Here is a 22,894-nt window from a genome sequence, read left to right as displayed (position 1 = left end):
CCCTTGCTTAGAAGAGACACTTCTGACGTGGTTAGAATTCTATCACTTAGGTTAAAAATGCCTTCTCTATGATCTCCAGGTTCTAGTGGCTCTAATGTGACCTGCGTTTTTTTACTTTGGGTTCCCCTCCCCCTACTTCCTCTGTTCCTTGTCCTGTTTTTCTTTGTTTGGGAAAAAAATGACTGGTGATCTTTGGTTCCCTTAGTGTCTGCTGTGGGCCTATACTATTGGAGGGTAGCTTCTTTGTTTGGGACCTAGTTCTGACTGCATGATCATCAGTCCCCCTGTTTCCTCTGCTTTTTGTTATTCCAAATTCAGCAGTTGTTCTATAGTCTATATACTTCAAAGGTCTTCTCACTGCTGGTCTGGTTGGTATAGAAACCTCAATATCTAATGGACTAAATCTATTCTGTGTGGATACTTGAAAAATCTCCTGCCCTCCTACTGCCCCTTCCAGTCCCTCTAATCCACTTCCCTGATCTAAAATATTGCCAATTCCAAAATCTACCCTATTACTAGAAGATTCCACAACACTGTCTGGGCTTACTGTCTCCTCAACTACAAAATCCGTTAATACAGCTGGAACCTCTTCATTACCCCCCAGATCAACAGTGTGTCTATCAGTCATGTCTTTGCTCAATTTGGACTGGTCTATACCTAAATCACCTCCACTCACATCTTCCAAATATTCTGTAAGATTAACAAAATCAACAGACAATTCAGGTTCACTAACATGGACTGTAAAATCCAGATTTGCAACAAATTTGACTCACTTCCTTTAATTGCATCTATAGGATGATTGACCGGTTCCTCAGACCTGTTCTGATATAAATCATCATAAAATACAGAATCTCTGTCAAATTTCTTAATTTTCCTATCAATAATATCTTCCTCCATTTTAAGAAGTCTACTCTGGATGTTAAAGTCCAAGTTTTTGTAAACCTCGGTTTCTGCATAAGGTTCTAATTTGCTGTATACTTTTCTAACCTCTTCACTATTCATAATGAGGTTTATTTTCCTGGCTTCAATCACAAAATCTACAACTTCCATAGAGAACCTCTTGAACATATTGTCCCAATCCTCTTGGTTCCCAGAGGTTTGCAAATCATAGGCCAGTGTTTTGGATACAACCAGGGGCGTAACTAGAAATCACTGGGCCCCCCTGCGAATATTTGGATGGGGCCCCCCCATAGGTGCCAAATAATCGTAATGGGGCAGCGTTTCACTGTAAATTAATTGTAAAGTGGGCAGCATTTTACCAGACAATCGTAATGTGGGCCAGAAAATCGTAATGTGGGCAGAGTTCACCAGAAAATCGTAATGTGGGCACCAGTCACCAGAAAATAGTAACGTGAGCAGCAGTCACCAGAAAACTGTAACGTGGGCAGCATTCACCAGACAATCGTAATGTGGGCAGCGTTCACCAGAATATCGTAATGTGGGACAGAAAATCGTAATGTGGGCAGAGTTCACCAGAAAATTGTAACATGGACAGCATTCACCAGACAATCGTAACTTGGGCAGTGTTCACCAGAAAATCGTAATGTGGGCCAGAATATCGTAATGCGGGCAGCGTTCACCAGAAAATCGTAACGTGGACAGCATTCACCAGACAATCGTAACGTGGGCAGTGTTCACCAGAAAATCGTAATGTGGGCCAGAAAATCGCAATGTGGGCAGCAGTCACCAGAAAATCGCCATGTGGGCAGCAGTCACCAGAAAATTGCAATGTGGGCATCAGTCACCAGAAAATCCTAATGTGGGCAGCAGTCACCAGAATATCGTAATGTGGGCAGCAGTCACCAGAAAATCCTAATGTGGGCAGCAGTCACCAGAAAATCCTAATGTGGGCAGCAGTCAGTCACCAGAATGTCGTAATGTGGGCAGCAGACACCAGAAAGTCGTAATGTGGGCAGCAGACACCAGAAAATCCTAATGTGGGCAGCAGTCACCAGAAAATCGCAATGTGGGCAGCAGTCACCAGAAAATCGCAATGTGGGCAGCAGTCACCAGAAAATCGCAATGTGGGCAGCAGTCACCAGAAAATCCTAATGTGGGCAGCATACACCAGAAAATCGTAATGTGGGCAGCAGACACCAGAAAATCGTAATGTGGGCAGCAGACACCTGAAAATCGTAATGTGGGCAGCAGACACCTGAAAATCGTAATGAGGGCAGCAGACACCTGAAAATCGCAATGTGGGCAGCAGTGACCAGAAAATCGCAATGTGGGCAGCAGTGACCAGAAAATCGTAATGTGGGCAGCAGACACCTGAAAATCGCAATGTGGGCAGCAGACACCTGAAAATCGCAATGTGGGCAGCAGACACCTGAAAATCGCAATGTGGGCAGCAGACACCTGAAAATCGCAATGTGGGCAGCAGACACCTGAAAATCGTAATGTGGGCAGCAGACACCAGAAAATCGCAATGTGGGCAGCAGACACCAGAAAATCATAATGTGGGCAGCAGACACCTGAAAATCGTAATGTGGGCAGCAGACACCTGAAAATCGTAATGTGGGCAGCAGACACCAGAAAATCGCAATGTGGGCAGCAGACACCTGAAAATCGCAATGTGGGCAGCAGACACCTGAAAATCGCAATGTGGGCAGCAGACACCTGAAAATCGTAATGTGGGCAGCAGACACCAGAAAATCGCAATGTGGGCAGCAGACACCAATGTGGGCAGCAGACACCTGAAAATCGTAATGTGGGCAGCAGACACCTGAAAATCGTAATGTGGGCAGCAGACACCAGAAAATCGTAATGTGGGCAGCAGACACCAGAAAATCGCAATGTGGGCAGCAGTGACCAGAAAATCGCAATGTGGGCAGCAGTGACCAGAAAATCGTAATGTGGGCAGCAGGCACCTGAAAATCACAATGTGGGCAGCAGACACCTGAAAATCACAATGTAGGCAGCAGACACCTGAAAATCACAATGTAGGCAGCAGACACCTGAAAATCACAATGTAGGCAGCAGACACTAGAAAAAAAAATGCACCTGTGAAAAAAAAAACAATTCACTTACCTGACAGAAGTCTTCTCCTCTCCCGGCATCTCTGGCTCGCAGCTCCCCGAGTCCTCCTGCAGCACATCTCCCGCGCTGACAGGCAGAGTGCAGGGCTACGGCAAGATGGCTGCCGAAGCCCTGTACTAGAGACACAAAGTCTCCAGTGTAGGGCTTCTTCGGCGGCCATCTTGCCGTAGCCCTGCTCTGCCTGCCGGAGATTATGCAGGCTGCTGAAGCGGGGCTGCGGGGAATGAACTGGCGCAGCGTCTATTAGACGCTGCGGCCAGTTGAGCACCTTGCTGGGGGGTCCAGAGCAGCGCTCCCCCCACGGACAGTGAGCGGGCCCCAGAGCATCCCCGGGCGGCCGGGCCCCCCTGCGGCTGAGAGAGTCGCATCCCCGGTAGGTACGCCGGTGGTGACAGCCTTTCCTCCTCCGGGCCCCTGACTTGCTAGGGGCCCCCCTGCAACTGCAGGGGCTGCAGGGTCTATTCCTACGCCCCTGGATACAACCAGTCCTGGTGGACATATCCCTTGATCGGAATACCTCTCCAGGGCCGATACTTCCCATAAATTTTTTGTTTCATGCATTAATAATTTCTCCAATTTCCTGCAATTGCTCTTAACATAATCACCATCAACCCTTTCAACATTTGGCTTCTCGTTACGTTTATAAAAATTCTCCACTCTATTTAATCTGTCTTCTCTATACGTCCACAGATTCTTGCTCATCTCTAAACTAATGTGTACATTATTAGCGGATGACATCTTACTTATAAAACAGCAAAATACTGCAAGAATACAATCTTGTAAATTAGGGCAGCTGGTCAATCTGGGTACTCTTTTGAAAGATGCAAATCAGAATATGTATGATTGCCGCGCACCTAGCAGCACCACAATAAGGAGCTTTAACAAAAATGTTGGCTGCAAGGAGAAAAATGGATCTGTACCCCAATCCACTCGAATTAAACAAAAAACACAGTATTACTCCTGCGCACCCAAAAACAATTTAATACCATCAATTAAATAACAATAAAAATCATACCACACACGAGTAGCTCCACTAAAATCGCAACCACACTGTCACTCACATCCAGACAAATCTGCAGGTATGCAGAGATCTTACACACCTCTCACACTGAAAAGTCCTGCAGGATCCTGCTAATTAGCCTGATGGTTCAGAGCAGCAGTTTGAGGATGCAAAAATATGCGAGCAAACACTTCAGTGGCAGATTAAGGATCCAATAAAAAATTCCAATAAAAAGTTCCACAATAAAACAAATTCTCCGGATCAATGCCAGTGGTATATATTATCCTCTTAGTGATGTAAAGCATAACACAGCATTGCAATAAGGCTGCATACTCACGACTCCTGTTATGAGTAGTGGTAACGATTTTTATCAGACTTTGGCAGCTTCTAATGAGTCCTGTTACTTGGTAGGTATATCCAGTATAGCTGAACAGTCCGTTACAGGAGAAGTCGGACTTGCACTCCTGGGAATGAGCAGCTGCGGCCGTCAGCTCTCACTCTATGCCGGGATCCGGATGTTGTATTCAGCGGACACTGTAACCAGCCCCGTAGTCCAGAAGTGATGGTATTGTGACGTCACATACACTGTATCCAATCACGCTGACATGTTTCGAGAGGATTCGCCTCTCTTCCTCAGAGCATAGTGACTGGCTATACTGATCTGTTCTTATGCTGTCTGCTAGGGGCTGGTGACTCCTCCCTCCTCCATTCAATTCAGCATTAATTAACATTAATTACAAGCAAAAAGTTCAATATCCTGGTTTAACCCCTTTGGTGCAAGGGAATTTAATGTAAAGATCCAGTAAGACTCTCTGCGAGACATTTCTTTAATATAATCTCCACCTCTCCAGTTGTGCTGCACATGTTCAATTGCATAAAACTTGATCAAGTTCAAACGTCCACTTTTGCATTCCCTGCAGTGTTTGCTTAATGTATATTTGTCACTTCCTTTGCTCATATTTTTTGTATGCTCAGAAATTCTTTCACATAGCATTCGCTTTTTTCTACCCACATACTGTTTCAGACATCCACATTCCACAACATATATTACACCTCTACTATTGCAATTCATGTTTCCTCTAATTTCATATGTCTCTCCTGTCACTGTTGATCTAAAAGTAGTGATTGGTAATATTTTCTGAGTACTCCTGCATGGCACACAAAATGAGCACCTTTTAAAACTGCCATCTTTTCCCAGGGGGGCATTTTTAATAGGAATCGTGGGGGCTATAATACTCTTAAGATTCGGGGCTTTCTTAAAAATAACTTTTGGTTTCTCAGGCAGTATGGCAGATAAAGTTTTGTCATTCTGTAAGACATGCCAATATTTATTTATTATTCTCCTCACATTGCTTGCCTGTTGTGTATATTGCAAACTTATGCAAACTGAGGATATACATTATAATGAGCAGTCTGATATTATACAGGACCGCTTCCTTGAGAGGAATTACAATAAAGAAGAGCTTGAAAAGATAAGGGATGAAGTAGGGGAAATGAATAGAGCCCAGCTGCTGGAACCAAGAGTAAAAGAATCTGCAGATTTTCCAGTTTGCATAAGTTTGCAATATACACAACAGGCAAGCAATGTGAGGAGAATAATAAATAAATATTGGCATGTCTTACAGAATGACAAAACTTTAACTGCCATACTGCCTGAGAAACCAAAAGTTATTTTTAAGAAAGCCCCGAATCTTAAGAGTATTATAGCCCCCACGATTCCTATTAAAAATGCCCCCCTGGGAAAAGATGGCAGTTTTAAAAGGTGCTTATTTTGTGTGCCATGCAGGAGTACTCAGAAAATATTACCAATCACTACTTTTAGATCAACAGTGACAGGAGAGACATATGAAATTAGAGGAAACATGAATTGCAATAGTAGAGGTGTAATATATGTTGTGGAATGTGGATGTCTGAAACAGTATGTGGGTAGAACAAAGCGAATGCTATGTGAAAGAATTTCTGAGCATACAAAAAATATGAGCAAAGGAAGTGACAAATATCCATTAAGCAAACACTGCAGGGAATGCAAAAGTGGACGTTTGAACTTGATCAAGTTTTATGCAATTGAACATGTGCAGCACAACTGGAGAGGTGGAGATTATATTAAAGAAATGTCTCGCAGAGAGTCTTACTGGATCTTTACATTAAATTCCCTTGCACCAAAGGGGTTAAACCAGGATATTGAACTTTTTGCTTGTAATTAATGTTAATTAATGCTGAATTGAATGGAGGAGGGAGGAGTCACCAGCCCCTAGCAGACAGCATAAGAACAGATCAGTATAGCCAGTCACTATGCTCTGAGGAAGAGAGGCGAATCCTCTCGAAACATGTCAGCGTGATTGGATACAGTGTATGTGACGTCACAATACCATCACTTCTGGACTACGGGGCTGGTTACAGTGTCCGCTGAATACAACATCCGGATCCCGGCATAGAGTGAGATCTGACGGCCGCAGCTGCTCATTCCCAGGAGTGCAAGTCCGACTCCTCCTGTAACGGACTGTTCAGCTATACTGGATATACCTACCAAGTAACAGGACTCATTAGAAGCTGCCAAAGTCTGATAAAAATCGTTACCACTACTCATAACAGGAGTCGTGAGTATGCAGCCTTATTGCAATGCTGTGTTATGCTTTACATCACTAAGAGGATAATATATACCACTGGCATTGATCCAGGGAATTTGTTTTATTGTGGAACTTTTTATTGGAATTTTTTATTGGATCCTTAATCTGCCACTGAAGTGTTTGCTCACATATTTTTGCATCCTCAAACTGCTGCTCTGAACCATCAGGCTAATTAGCAGGATCCTGCAGGACTTTTCAGTGTGAAAGGTGTGTAAGATCTCTGCATACCTGCAGATTTGTCTGGATGTGAGTGACAGTGTGGTTGCGATTTTAGTGGAGCTACTCGTGTGTGGTATGATTTTTATTGTTATTTAATTGATGGTATTAAATTGTTTTTGAGTGCGCAGGAGTAATACTGTGTTTTTTGTTTAATTCGAGTGGATTGGGGTACAGATCCATTTTTCTCCTTGCAGCCAACATTTTTGTTAAAGCTCCTTATTGTGGTGCTGCTAGGTGCGCGGCAATCATACATATTCCGAACTATTGCATGCAGCCAACTAAAAGTTGGCTGCATGAAAGCCCACTAGAGGGCGCTCCCGATGCGTACTTCTGATCGCCTCCGGTGATGAGCGGCCCTTCTTGTTTTGCTTTCCTCAACGCTGCGGCGGCGATCAGGTAGCACATGCGGCTGGCAAAGTGCCAGCTGCGTGTGCTCCTTTTTATTTGATGAGAATCGGCCCAGCAGGGCCTGAGTGGCAGCCTCAGGTGGTAATGGACGAGCTGAGCTCGTCCATACCGCCCAGCTGGTTAAATCCAGACTGAAACCCGAGCTGTTCAGTTTGGCATTTGCAGGAATATAATTAATGTATCCAGGGCCCAGATTATGTAGTGATTTAAATGTCAGTAGGCATGTCAGTAGTCTTGAATAGGACCCTCCATTTTATAGGTAGTCACAGTGAAGGGAGTGCAGGACTGGTGTTATTTGGCAGTGATGGGGTTGGTTGGTTAACAGTCTGGCAGCAGTATTCTGTATCAGCTGTAGGTGGTACAAATCCTTTTTTGGAAGGTCGGTGCAGAGAGCTTTACAGTAGTCCAGTCAGGATGTAAAGAAGGCATGAACTAAGGTTGGCAGATCTTCTGGGGTGATGAGGTGCTTGATTTTTGTGATGTTCTTCAGGTGAAAACAGAATGATTTCACAATAGCAGAGATGTGAGTTCTGAAGTTTAAATCACAATCAATTAGAACTCCCAGGCTACGCATATATTCAGAGCTGTGTACATCGTAGAGATGGCCCGAACGGTTCGCCGGCGAACCGGTTCCAGGCAAACTTTGGGTGGTTCAGTGAAATGGGTCACGGTCCTGGAACCCCTTCAGGAAGAATATTCCTTACGTTGCCGATGCTACGCCTCGCTCAGGTCACCCACCTGAGGGTCAAGTCTTGCAAAGCAGTGAAGAGGCGGCACACAAATGGCTTGCTATTTAAAGCATGTATTCATGGTGGAGCAACACTGTGTTGCTTCACCATGAATACATGCTTTAAATAGCAAGCCATTTGTGTGCCGCCTCTTCACTGCTTTGCAAAACTTTGGGTGGTTCGCCTTCGCCGGCGAACTTTCCCGGAAGTTTGGTTCGCCCTCATAATGCTCCATTAGGGTCAACTTTGACCCTCTACATCACAGTCAGCAGGCACACCGTAGCCAATCAGGCTACACTCACTCCTGGAGCCACTCCCCCCCGTATATAAAGCAGGGAGCGCCGGCCATTACACTCACTCGTGTGCCTGCAGTAATTAGAGAAGGGCAAGCTGCTGCAGACTGTCTCTCATAGGGAAAGATTAGTTAGACTCTTGGCTTGTTAGCTTGCTCCTAGCTGATTCTTATTGCTAAAATAGCATCCCACAACAGCTCTTTTGAGAGCTAATGTTGTTATTGTGATCTATTTTTTTTCTGTGTGTACCACTGATCTAACTGACAGCTGTGTTGCATAGACAGCTTTTGTAATTCATACTGAGTGTGTGCCACTGCCAGACCCAGCACATTCAGTGACTACCTGTGTGTGTGATAGGCAGCTGCACATTGTAATACTCATCACTGCATATATATATTACTGCATATAGCAAGCTGTTGTGTTGAGTGAACCCACCTCATCACTGCATATACCTAGCTGTTGTGCTGAGTGAACCCACCTCATCACTGCATATACCTACCTTTTGTGTTAAGTGAACCCACCTCATCACAGCATATACCTAGCTGTTGTGTCGAGTGAACCCACCTCATCACTGCATATACTTACCTACCTTGTGTGTTAAGTGAACCCACCTCATCACTGCATATACCTAGCTGTTTTGTTCAGTGAACCCACCTCATCACTGCATATACCTAGCTGTTGTGTCGAGTGAACCCACCTGATCACTGCATATACTTACCTACCTTTTGTGTTCAGTGAACCCACCTCATCACTGCATATACCTAGCTGCTGTAGCAAGTGGTGTCATCATTGTCCGCCATAACAGATTCTCGTTAAAGGATTTAAAGTTAATTAATTTCAAATACAGCAAGCCCTCGAAGGTCCTCCTGTATTGTTATTTTTGGTCACTACCTCGGGACGTGCATGCCATACCTACTGCCTTCATTAGATGTGTGGTGGTGGTAGCAGTTTCTTAGAATTCCACTTCAGACCGGAATCGAACTAGGATTCCCCGGCCATTAACCCTGGCCAGTCACCATAGTACTGAGAAAGTACCATCAAAAGTTTCACACAGTTGAATGAATGGCAGACTTGCCCTCCATAACACATTCTTGGCAAATGCGTTCGAATTGGTTTGGCTTCGGCTGGGTCAAGGGTCCATCTGACCACAGATGCCTGGTCTGCAAAGCACAGTCAGGGCAGGTACATTACTTATACAGCATGGGTCTCAGGCTCCCACTTCGGACCGGAATCGAACCCTGATTCCCCGGCCATTACCTACTGGTCACAATAGCAGACTTGCCCTTCAGAACAGATTCTCGTGAAAGGCAAGTGGTGTCATCATTGTCCGCCATAACAGATTCTCGTTAAAGGATTTAAAGTTAATTCATTTCAAATACAGCAGGGCCTCGAAAGTCCTCCTCCTGTATTGTTATCTTTGGTCACTACCTCGGGACACGCATGCCATGCCTGCTGCCTTCCTTGGATGTGTGTGGTGGTAGCCGTTTCTTTTGCTCCAACTTCAGACCGGAATAGAACCAGGATTCCCATTACCGGTGGTCACTAGAGATGGACCAAACCTCCGCAATAGACTTCAATGGAGAGGCAAACTTGTAAATTAAAAAAAAAATTATGCTGGCCAGAAAAATGATGGAAAAGATGTTTCAAGGGATCTAATACCTGGACGGAGACATGGTTGAGTGGGATATACGTCAAAAGTCTCTGTAAAAAACCTAGATTTGACACAAACCACTTTTTTAAGTTCAGAAATCACATTGAATGTTGAATTGCAGGCCTAAACTGCTATACAACATCTTGCATGTGTATACATCTACCAAGAAGTGTTCCCTCCTCTCCTCCTCCTCCGGAGGAGGATCTTGTCTTCCAGGGATTTGTAGGATGTCAAAAGCACGCTCACATACATTGGCCGGGAATCAAACCCAGGTCAACTGCTTGGAGGGCAGCTATGCTCACCACTATACCACTAACACCACAGGCTGAAGCCAGCCTAGCTGGCTTGGGAAGGATGAAAAGCTAGGTGGCCATGCAACCATTCCTGCTAACCTAAAGTTTACTTGTGTCTTACAACACATTGTCATAGCCCCTTAAGAGAAACTGTCATTAGGGCCTTGCTGTAACATAGATTGTAGTGTAACTGTTTCAACTAACGTACCCTTCTTAAACTTGAAGATTGTATACAAATGTAAGCAGAGTGGTGCAGCAGAAGTGTGCTGGGCCCATAACCCAGAGGTTGATGGATCGAAACCATCCTCTGCTAGGCATGATTTCATTTTTGCACCTCGCTTTATCGCATGGGCAAAATGGTTTCCATAGCCCTGTAAGAGAAAGTGTAATAAGGGCCCTGCTGTTACATAGATATTACGGTAGCTAAGACTACTCCTGGGTCTTTCTTGTAGTTGAAGAGATGAGTGAATGGTGACACCACACTTAAAAAACAAAACAAAACAAAAAACAGCAAACAGAGAAGCTTCCCCATATTGGAGCATTGGATTTGGTAAAATCTTAAGCCATTGTGTTGTAAGACACAAGTAAGTTTTAGCTTAGCAGGAATGGTTGCATGGCCACCTAGCTTTTCATCCTTCCCAGGCCAGCTAGGCTGGCTTCAGCCTGTAGTGTTGGCAGTATAGTGGCGAGCATAGCTGCCCTCCAAGCAGTTGACCTGGGTTTGATTCCCGGCCAATGTATGTGAGCGTGCTTTTGACATCCTACAAATCCCTGGAAGCCAAGATCCTCCGGAGGAGGAGGAGAAAGGGAGGAGGGAGAATTACACTCCCTGATTGATGTATACACATGCAGTAGCGCAGGCCTGCAATTTAGCATTGAATGTGATTTCTGCCCTTAAAACACTGCTTTGTTTGAAAACTAAAAATGTTTCCGGGACTTTTGTTTGACGTCTATCCCACTCAACCATGTCTCCCTCCAGGTGTTAGATGCCATGAAACATCTTTTCCATCACTTTTCTGGCCAGCATAATTTTTTCAAATTTTTCAAGTTCGCCTCCCTATTGAAGTCTATAGCGGTTCACGAAAGTTCGAGCAAACCGAACTTTCGCGGTAGGTGAGTGAACCTAAAATCGGACGTTCGGGCCATCTCTATTGCTCTCCATAAAAGATTCTCGCCTCCTTGAGGAGGAGACCAACTTGGTGAATCGCAGTGAAGGCACCATCAGACTTGCCCTCCATAACAGATTCTCGTTAAATACACTGACCATACGTCACGCTTTATCCAGGATGCGTCCCTGGTTGGGGGTGGCTTGTCCCAGGTTATGATGTGTCCCGGGAAACGTCCCGGGTTAGCCGCCGGACGTCCCATCCACAAGACTCTGTGCAGTCGCACAGGGTTCCATTATCAGCAAAGTCGCAGGCAAAGTCGCATTGGTTGCAGGCTGCTCCGCTCCGCACCACATCCACTATCCTCTCCCTTTACGTACTACCCCTTCAAGCCAAGCCCCGGCCGACTTTGAACTTGGGTGCCAGGAGCCGAAAATTGGCCAGCAGCAGCAGCCGAAGCTGCTCTTCAGTAGATAGGAGGGCTCAAGCCAGCGGGAGATTAAGCAGCTGCTGGCGGAAGCTAGACCAGTTAGGACTGTGTATAGGGGGTTAAAGTGTATGCTTTTTTTCTCTTGAGTGACCTATGACAGGTCACCCTCCTCTCTTTCCCACTGTCACCCTTCTCTCTCTCCCCCCCACTGCCACCCTCCTCTCCTGCCCCACTGTCACCCTTCTCTCCCCCCTTCCCCCTCCACTGTCACCCTCCTCTCCCCCCTCCCCCCTCCCACACTGTCACCCTTCTCCTCCCCACTGTCACCTACCTCCCCACCCAGTGTCACCCTCATCTCCCACTAAGCAGTTCTATCCCACCCCACCAGCACCCAGTGGGAGGGAGAACATTTAATGCATTAAAGTCTGAGGTAACATTTGCTGCATTTAATATATGTGGGGTTAAGTGTATTTCACGTGTCAGAGGTACCATTTGCTACATTTAATGTTACTGCATTTTAATGTATGGGTTATAACATTTACTGCATTTTAATGTGTGGAAGGTAATGTTTATGGCATTCCTGTTTGCTACATTTCAAGTGTCGGAGGTTGTGGTTGTAGCATTTCAAATGTCGGAGGTAGCTGTTGTTGCATTTCAGGTGTCGGAGGTAGCGGTTGTTGCATTTGAAATGTCGGAGATAGCGGTTGTTGCATTTGAAATGTCGGAGATAGCGGTTGTTGCATTTCAAATGTTGTAGGTAATAGGGGTTGCATTTGAAGTGTCGGAGGTAGCGGTGGATGCATTTGAAGTGTTGGAGGTAGTGGTTGTTGCATTTCAAGTGTCGGAAGAAACATTTTTTGCATGTCATGTCGGAGTTGACGGTTGCTACATTTATTATTTGATGGTCATAATGACTGTATTTGGTACTTTAAGGCCATTGTTGGCATTTCGGTAACGCTGGCCCACTGCCTCAGAGTTACACAGCTACATTAGTTAGCTCTGTCACATTAGTAAGCTCCACCCCCACCATATTATGGCCACGCCCCCTTTTTGCACCGCACAGCTACCCCCCCCACTGTACGTTAAAGGATTTAAAGTTAATTCATTTCAAATACAGCAGGGCCTCGAAAGTCCTCCTCCTGTATTGTTATTTTTGGTCACTACCTCGGGACGTGCATGCCTGCATGCTGCCTTCCTTGGATGTGTGGTGGTAGCCGTTTCTTAGGCTCCAACTCCGGACCGGAATAGAACCAGGATTCCCTGGCCATTACCCGTGGTCACAATGGCAGACTTGCCCTCCATAATAGATTCTCGTTGCAGGTACTGAACCGCAAGCAGAAAATGTAATTTTAAAAAAAATAGATGTAAGCTTTAACGGTAGAGAAAGCTTTGAGTGGTAGAGAAAGAACCATGGAAAGTTGATAAGGCAGTCAGACATTACCTAACCTGACATCACTGAATGAGGAAGAGCAATCTCGCCATGGTACGCAGTAGTCCAGCACGGCCGTCACTACACAAACAGCTGTTTGCCGTGCGTTACACATTGAGTTTGGTGTCTCAGTGTGAAGCAGTACACTAATTACAGTACCTGATTGATGTATTACACATGCAAGATGTTTTAAAGCACTTTAGGCCTGCAATTTAGCATTCAATGTGATTTCTGCCCATAAAACTCTGCTTTGCGTCAAATCCAGATTTAAAGCCTATTGCTGGACTGATCAAATTCATTCTCACTCATAATTATTTCACTTTTGGACAGGACCTCTATTTACTGCACATGGGCGTGGCAATGGGTTCGCGATTCGCACCACAGTATGCAAATCTCTTCATGGCCAGAATCGAAGAGTAATACCTCAATGCATGTGGCATAAAACCCATGGCCTACTTCCGCTTCATTGATGATATTTTAATCATCTGGTCCGCAAGTGAGGATGATCTTCTTCAGTTCCACAGGAACTTCAATGCCTTCCATCCTACAATTAAATTGAAACGTACCTACTCTCACACAGAGATTAACTTTCTGGACACCACCATATACATCAGGGGTAACAACATACAAACCTCTGTGTATCGCAAACCTACAGACCGTCCCACATACCTAAGATATGACAGTTTTCATCCCAAGCACATTAAGAACTCTATAATTTACAGCCAAGCTATAAGGTACAACTGGATTTGTTCTGACAGGATGGACAGAGACAAGCACCTGGATCGCCTTAAGAACACTCACAATAAACAAGGTTACAGTCCTCCTATGGCTGAGGCCCAAATCAGGAAAGCCAGCAACATCCCCAGGACTGAACTCCTGAAATATAAGCAAAACCAGAAAGAGGACCGTGTCCCATTGGTTGTCACCTACAACCCACACCTGGAAATTTTAAGGAGGATTGCTAAGGAACTTCATCCCATTTTAACCAGGGATCACAGACTGAGAAAGATATTCCCTAAACCTCCACCCTTGTCATATCGGCAACCACACAATCTAAAACAGATGATTGTCAGGAGTTCTTTAAATAGGCCTCAACAAAACGGAACATCACCCTGCCGACAAAAAATATGTGGGACCTGCAGACACATTTACTCCACTGACAGGGTAACGATACCAGGTTCACAACAGGAGTACAGAGTACAAGGTAAATTTTCCTGTGGGTCCACCAATCTGGTATATCTGATCATGCATGCTAAATGCCCCAATGTTATGTACGTGGGAGAAACTGGACAAAAACTGCGCAAACGTATGAATGGACACAGGCACACTATTAATGATACCAAATCTGGACTCCCAGTTGCTACACACTTTCGGTCTAACGGACACAGCATGGATGATCTTCGTGTCACTGCCCTGAAGGGCGGCTTCAAAACGTCAAATGACCAATTAATAGCGGAAACAAAATTTATAAATTGGTTCAAAGCTGTGCAGAAGGGTTTGAATAAGGACAACAACTTTCTATATTGGTATGAGATTGATGATATATGAACTGTCTCAGCCACTCTAGCTGAACTTGTGAACTAAGAATTTACGATACCTCTGGGTCAATCCTAATACCAGGTCTGTGAGCAATAGAGTAAACAAGGATCCTTATCTTACCCCATTTAGATGGTCTGTTTGCATTAAGGCATCTTAAATGATACCCAAACTGAAATGTGACATAATGAGATAGACATGTTTATGTACAGTGCCTAGCACACAAATAACTATGCAGTGTTCCTTTTTTTCTTTCTCTGCCCGAAACAGTTAAATATAAGGTATGCAAGTGGCTGACTCAGTCCTGACTCAGACAGGAAGTGACTACAGTGTGACCCTCACTGATATGAAATTCCAACTATAAAACACTTTTCCTAGCAGAAGATGGCTTCTGAGAGCAAGAAAGAGGTAAAAAAGGGGAATTTCTTATCAGTGAGGGTCACACTGTAGTCACTTCCTGTCTGAGTCAGGACTGAGTCAGCCACTTATATACCTGATATTTAACTCTTTCAGGCAGAGAAAGAAAAAAAAAGGAACACAGCATAGTTATTTGTGTGCTATGCACTGTACATACACATGTCTATCTCATTATGTCACATTTCAGTTCGGGTATCCTTTAACCAGCTGAGCGGTCTGGACGAGCTCAGCTCGTCCAACACCGCCAGAGGCTGCCGCTCAGGCCCTGCTGGGCCGATTTTAATGAAATAAAAAGCAGCACACGCAGCCGGCACTTTGCCAGCCGCGTGTGCTGCCTGATCGCCGCTGCAGCGCGGCGATCCGCCGCGTGCAGCGGCGAAAGAGGGTCCCCCCAGCCGCCCGAGCCCAGCGTAGCCGGAACAAACAGTTCCGGCCAGCGCTAAGGGCTGGGTTGGAGGCGGCTGACGTCAGGACGTCGGCTGACGTCCATGACGTCACTCCTCTCGTTGCCATGGCGACGAGGTAAGCGAAACACGGAAGGCCGCTTATTGCGGCCTTCCGTGTTACTTCTGGCCGCCGGAGGCGATCGGAAGAACGCCTCCGGAGCGCCCTCTAGTGGGCTTTCATGCAGCCAACTTTCAGTTGGCTGCACGAAATAGTTTTTTTTTTATTTAAAAAAAAAACCTCCCGCAGCCACCCTGGCGATTTAATCAGAACGCCAGGGTGGTTAATGACGTATTTATGCTTGGAAAAAAATATCTGTTTTCCCTTTTGATGTTGCATGTATATAAGCTGTCTGTACCACCAGCTTGCAAACTAACAGGATGTAAACCTGACGAAGGCTGCAAGGCCGAAAGCTTGTTTATTCTTATTCATTTGTAGTTAGCCAATAAATGGTATCATCCTGATTTAAAACTTCTTGCATATCCTGTAATGGTATATATTTTTTACCCATAAAGCATATTATTGGACACAATAGAAATGTTTATTCCCTGTCAGAAGCCATATGAATATAGCTGTAAGCACTCATCTTTAATTAATCTGACTCCAATTAGATGAAAATCTCTATGGATTCAAAGGGTAAGTGCACTTTACACATCATTACTTGCAAATAAAAAGCGGAGAGCCTGCAGCTTCCCTAGTGGTCTAGTGGTCCCCCATAGGTTTCCTGGTGGCTTTGTGGTCCCCCATAGCTTCCCTGGTGGTCTAGTGATCTCACTTAGCTTCTTTGGTGGTCTAGTGGGCCCCCATAGTTTCCCTGGTGGTCTGGTGGGTCCCCAAAAGGTTCCCTGGTTCTCTGGTGGGTATCCCTGGTGGTCTAGTGGGTTTCCGTGGTGATCTGGTGGGCAGGGCCGGATTTAAGGGCAGGCCACCTAGGCCAGTTCCTAGGACAGAACAATGTTTGGGGCGGGTGGGGAGCCGAATGCGACATTTCCAATCCGCATAATGGGACACAGTCTGCTTTTCTCTCCATCCGCAGCCGCCTGCTTTCCACGCTGCAGCATTTCCTTGCGTGTGTGTGACTGTGTGCAGGCAGCTACAGAGTCCAGAGCAAAGTAGCCAATCAGCTGATGGGAGCGCAGGAACAGCGTCTGCAGCGTGTAAGGAGCTCTCGCTATGCTGCTGGGACTAACACAGATCAGCAACCCTCAGGGCACAGCCAGACACAGAGCGAGACCTCCATGCACAAATCAGGAGGACCACAGCAGAAAGCTATTTGTCCCTTCTCCCCTCCGAGTCCCGACAGCAAAGTACAGGGGAGGGAGAGAGTGATCAGCTGGTTGGGACTGAGCTCACATGTGGAAAAGCAAGGCACTCTGTGCAGCCTTCCTCAGTGTACAGAGGAGAGGTCTCACACCACGATGTAGGAAACTGGATGATCTGTTTCCTGACTGAGGATAACTTCTGCTGCAACTGCATGCTTGTGAGTCAGTGCTGTTACTGCATGTTTTTTACTACACCCCCCACTGAAGCAGCATTAGGTGGTCCTTTTGTCCTCTCCCCCAGCTCTCAGCATGTCCTCCACTGCAAAGAGGCACTACTCCTTCCAGCATGCCTGTTCACAGAGGCACTACTGCTCTCAGCATGCTCCTTCCCCTCTATAGTGGCAATACATTGTAACTCCTAGAAAGAACCCTGTCTCCACAGAGGCACTTTTACCCCCAGCATCCCCTCTATAGAGTCAATATAGCTTCCAGCAAGAAGGTCCATAGAGGCACTACTGCTTCCAGGATGCTCCTTCTTCTCTTTAAAGGCAACATAGCTCCCAGCAAGCCCAACCCCCAATTATAAAGGCACTTCGGTTCCAAACATGCCACACCACCTCTATGTAGTATTGGGTTGTCCCCTAGAGCTGGCTGGTGAACCTCCCTGGTCTTCCCCAAAATGATAAGTGGCCCCCCAGAGCTTCTGCAGTCCGCAGGCACCTCATCTCTGTAACCCATCGGCACATGAGTATGTACGTGCCGCCAGTCAATGAGGCGCCTATAAGGATGACACACACAGATGGATGGAGTGCGCTGTACTGTAAATAGTGTACAGGGATCTCAATGGACCACTGTTCACAATGGGTAACTCAACAGCCAACTCTGGGGCCCTGGTGGTCAACCAAGTGCTATATGGTGATGGAGAGGCATGTTGGAAACTGCAGTGACTCTGGAAGGGGAGGAGCATCCTGGGAGCTGTGGTGCCTCTGTGGAGGGATAGGGGCATGCTAGCAGCTGTAGTGTCTCTATAGAGGGGGCAGGGGGGCATGCAGGGAGTGGTTTCAGTTTGCCGCTATGGAAATGCTGGCCCTGGCTATTCCCTTAAATCTTACCTCAGTTCTGACTGCCCCCCTTTATCTTTTCTTTCCTCACCCCAACCCTTTTCCAACTGACCACCTCTTCAGTTACAACTCCTTTCCCCCCTTACCCCCCCCCCCCAGCACCTAGCCTGCCCCCCCCCCCTCCCTTCTGCTAGAGCTGGTCTCTGCACCCTCAATTTTAAATGCCCTTTTACTTTTACACATCTCTAGTTGACCCCCTACAGTTACTGCTTGCTTGCACACACACACACACACACACACACACCTACCTATACCCCACAGTTCCAATACTGTATCACTCTCTGGTTGAAAGGTTTATTCAGTGCGTAAATGTGACTGTAATTGTACTTGGCATGGGCAAGTAAGGTCCTTACATGTGCAGTAAAATAAAGTGCTTGTTCATGGAGAAAAAAAAATCTAAGTGCCTTAGTTCTACTAGGCATGCACGGGCCTAACTTGCGCTTGCCCATTTGGGTCCCTCTCTGGTCAAAACCTATTAGACCAGAGAGGGACCCAGTGCTAGAATATGGATCTATGTTTTCTGTTGAGGTGGGGCGGAGGAATATTGTGTTTTGCGTTCATGTATTGATATATGTGTGTGTGTGTGTGGGGGTGGGCAGCTAGTGACAGCAGGCCTAGGGCAGTAAAAAGTACAAATCCGGCCCTGCTGGTGGGGTGGGGTGGTCTGGTGATCAGGTGGGGTGATGTGGTCTGGTTGGGTGAACTGGTTTGGTGGGGTGACCTGATCTGGGGCATAGCTATGGACAGCTTTCCTGTGAGGATCCGCTCGGCTGCCTGCGCAGGCAGGCAGCTTTTTGACCACTGTTCAGGTCTGCATTCTGCAGGTCTCTGAAAGAGAGACCTTTTGTCAGTTTTTCAGCTTGCTGCTGAGGAATTTGCATACGTTTGTCATGCAGATTGCCTAGCCACATCCTTTGTAGGCTTGCTCTATATATACCATGTGATATCACAGACCTGGGCTGGTCATAAGGGTTAATCCTGTGAAACACTCATGGAGTGTCAGCCTTGCTGATTGTTTGAAGATTAGCTTAGAGTAATTCCTCGGACTGCACTAAGCAGGTTCCCTAGTGCAGTTAGGATTGCATATCTGTTTTGGTTTGTCTGTTGTGATTGTCCTGTCCCAGCGGTGGTCGACAGGAAGTCGTTCTGATCTTTGTTCTTGGAGTATAGCTGGAGCAGCGTTTGCTACCAGTTACCTCATCTGATCTGTCTTGCCAGGATCGCACTCACCTTGCGCTAGTGCTGTGGATCCGTCTGATCTCCATCTCTCTTTCTATACTTGGATCGCACTCGCCTTGCGCTAGTGCTGTGGATCCTTCTGATCTGTCTTGCCTGGATTGCACTCGCCTTGCGCTAGTGCTGTGGATCCTTCGGTTCTGTCTTCCTGGATCGCACTAGCCTCTTGCGCTAGTGCTGTGGATCCTATCTCTCACTTATTCCTGATTTCGTGTATCTGTCTTGTTTGCTACGAACGCTTGCTGGAGGCTCGGTGAGGTAACCGTTAAGCAAGCGCTCGCGTCCTCTGTTTCATGTTTGTCTGTCGGTGGTTAGTTAGGCGTGCTTGTCTCTGTTGTGCTTAACATGCGGAGACCGCGCATAAACGTGTGCACTGTTGCGAATGAGTGCGGTGTTCGCGTTTAGCTAGCGTTTGTTATTTTCCTTATCTTCTCATTGTATGATTTGCTGTGCCTTTGCTACTCTCGTGCTCTGCCTTGCTGTAGCCTTGTGTCACCTCTGGCAATCGCCTCTCTCACGATTGCGTTCCTACTTTATATCTGCTGTTGTGTATGCACCGTCGCGGGTTGGCGACTAGTTTGGTGCACACACATACAATCTGTCCCTGTGCTCAGTCTCTTTTGCAATCGCTTCTCTTGCGATTGCGTTCTCACTTGGTTTCCTTTGTTGTGTGTCCGCCGTCGCAGGGTGGCGGCTAGATTGGTGGACATACATACATTCCTCATCTGTGCTTATTCAGTCTTGTGTCGCTGTTAGCAATCGCCATCTCTGGCGATTGCCTTCTCTCCTGTTCTTCATGGTTGTGTATGCACTGTCGCGGGTTGGCGACTAGATTGGTGCACATACATACCCTCTGTCGCTTTGCTCTCTCTCCTTCAGGGCTATCTTGCCCTGCGTTTCTTCCCTTCGTGCAATTCCTGTCTTGCGTCTGTGGCAGGGCAGAGGAGCTGTTCCTCTGCACTCCACAGCTCCACCTGCCGACAGGAATTTCCCTCTACAGGTGCATTGCACCTTTTGCTGGGTTCCCTCAAATTACACGCTTGTGGAGGATTTCTGCAGTGTCAGCGCACGTCTTGTGCGCTGATCACGGAGAGAATTCCTCAATCGTTACATTTCCCCTGTCTTACCAGAAAGTAAGAAGGAATCGACTGGCGGCTGTCAGCTAAAATTTTTGGTCAGTGTAAAAGAGATTTAATGAGTTGTGAGAAGCTTTTGTAGTGTGAAATTCAAATGAAGCAGAAATGTAGCCTCACCCTATAGCCCAATACTAAATCCTAACAGACATCTTTTGTTGCTGGCTCATTCAGATTCCACGGAAATGCAATTTCCGAAATTCTGATCGGAAATTACATTTCCGCATCGGAATGCAGAAATCGGTAATGGAAGTGCAGTAGGCGGATTTCCGCCGCAAATAGCGGAAATTTCTGCCGGAAATCGCGAAAATTCCACCCGTCTTGTTCAGAAGATTCTGCTTAATAAACCCTGCAAATTTGGTGTTTCTAGGCCTTATGGGGGCTTTGCTATTAACCGCTAAAGTCGGTGGATTTTTACTGTAATGTAAATCTGCATCTGCCTATTTTCTGCATTTTACATTACAGTAAAAATTCGCCGACTTTAGCGGATAATAGCAAAGCCCCCATAAGTCCTAGAAACACCACATTTTCAGGGTTTATTAAGAAGAATCGTATGAACAAGATGCAAAAAAAAGTTTTCAAAAATACTTTATAGTTTTTGAGAAAATCGATGTTAAAGTTGGGCGGAATTTCCGCGATTTCCGGCGGAAATTCCGCATTGGAATGCGGAAATTGGTAGCGGAATGCGGAATCGGTAATTGGCAATGGGGGAATGCGGATTTACCGTGGAATCGGGAATTGGCATTCCGACGATCCCTAATTACAAATGCAAACACATGTGTACTTTAATTTATATATAGAAGTAGTGCATTTAAAAAAAATAGTTTTAACCCTAAATAATGTTGTTAAGTCTACCAAGACACAGTTTTTATGATTCTGTGAAGGGGTTCTGGCATGATAACTTACCTTCCACATGGCTGCTTCCTTCCCATATACAACAGCCATATTCCTGACCTTGCTGAGAGCTACTTGTTGGCGCTCAGTTTCATTCAGTTCATCCGTCACAAATCCCATAAAGGAATTATCTGGAGTGTGAGCTGCAGAACAAGGACACAGAACAAACAGTCCACAAGCACAGGAATATCTCATTGCAGCAGGAGCAGAAAGGAAAAGAGCAGTGATAGCAAGCCACAAGTGTAACAGAGGTGAAACATCAAAGGTGTAAACGAGTGATAGCAGTGGAGCCATGCTATGATTTAAGCGCAACACAACAGCTGTGCTAATGACAAATAGGAAGCTAGAATACAGTAAATATTGGTGAAATTCTAACCATGCTTTATATTCAATTAAAGATCTGATGCACTGCAGACTCATAACTGAAGTCTGTTCATGCAGTGTATATATTTCCATGAGACTGCGCGCTGATTTTCAGAAATCAACAACCACAAAAAATATTTTTTTGTAAATGATAAGTGGTAGCTATAAAGGATGCTACAAAAAAACAGTATTTGTTTTAGCATGATGCTAGTTTATGCTGTACAGAGATATGCATATTCCAACATTAGAGAATGGGAGGGGCAATATTTTAGACACACCCTCAATGGTGAACAATATATGAAAAGGGGGAAGGGTCTATATATGTGTCATATGTGTTGCCTCACGGACATTGGGACATTAGTCTGATTGAATGATACCCTGAGCTGGTATTATCGGGGGGCACACTATATTGGTTATCAATTATTTTTAGCATATTTTTGTAGCAATACTTTCTTGAGAAAGATAACTTCTTACTTGCTTGAGGAAGATAAGTAAAGTTTGAATTCAAAAGCTTTAAAAATGTAGTGCAGTGTTGAAATTCCAAACTCCTAATATGCCAATTTTAGTATGTATTTAAGAACTACTCTCATCTCCGTATAGTGGCACAGTTGGAGTTGTGTGCAGGTACGAGACTGATAATTTTCTCCATGAGAGTTTTTTTGGTATCTTCCTTTAGAAAATCATTCTGTGTGACATAAAATCTGAAAATATAATTTATGACAGTAAAAATGATAATTTATGTATAATGGTTATAATTGTGTAATATTGTGTATAACCTTCATTTATTCAATGTAATAAAATAAGATTGTTTATAATAATGAAAAAAATATAAGTAGTTTGATATAACTGTAGTAAAACATTAGTAACTTTTACTGACATTTTACTACAACTAAACCTAACCCTACTCTCACACAGAACCCTCCCTCTACCTATTCCTAACCCTTAGACCCCCTGGTGGTGCCTAACCCTAAGACCCCCCTGGTGGTGCCTAACCCTAAGACCCCCCCCCTGCTGGTGCCTAAGCCTAAATTCCTCCAAGTATTGCCTAACCCTAAGATCCCCTGGTTGTGCCTAACCCTAAGACCCCCCTGATGGTGCCAAACCCTAAGACCTCCCTGGTGGTGCCTAACCCCAAGTCCCCCCCTGGTGGTACCAAACCCTAAGACCCCCCTGGTGGTGCCTAACCCTGAGACCCCCCTGGCGGTGTCTAACCCTAAGACCCCCCCCTAGTAGTGTTTAACCCTAAAACTCCCATTTATCAAATT

The 22,894-nt window shown here is 45.6% G+C and overlaps 1 protein-coding gene across 6 annotated transcripts in view; it reads right to left on the bottom strand.

Moving 5' to 3' along the window:
- MGAT5B (alpha-1,6-mannosylglycoprotein 6-beta-N-acetylglucosaminyltransferase B) overlaps positions 1–22,894 on the bottom strand; it is a 1,094,162-nt gene that overhangs the window by 701,442 nt on the left and 369,826 nt on the right. For all 6 annotated transcript variants that reach the window (XM_068263667.1, XM_068263670.1, XM_068263672.1 and 3 more), the window contains one exon: positions 21,279–21,409. In XM_068263667.1, coding sequence (XP_068119768.1) covers positions 21,279–21,409 — 131 coding nt within the window. The remainder of the gene's footprint in view (positions 1–21,278; positions 21,410–22,894) is intronic.

This window comes from Hyperolius riggenbachi, chromosome 12 (genome assembly GCF_040937935.1).
Source record: "Hyperolius riggenbachi isolate aHypRig1 chromosome 12, aHypRig1.pri, whole genome shotgun sequence".
Taxonomy (NCBI): Eukaryota; Metazoa; Chordata; class Amphibia; order Anura; family Hyperoliidae; genus Hyperolius; species Hyperolius riggenbachi.
The sequence above is the reverse complement of the archived record's forward strand: the minus strand, read 5'-3'. Positions and strand labels throughout refer to the sequence as shown.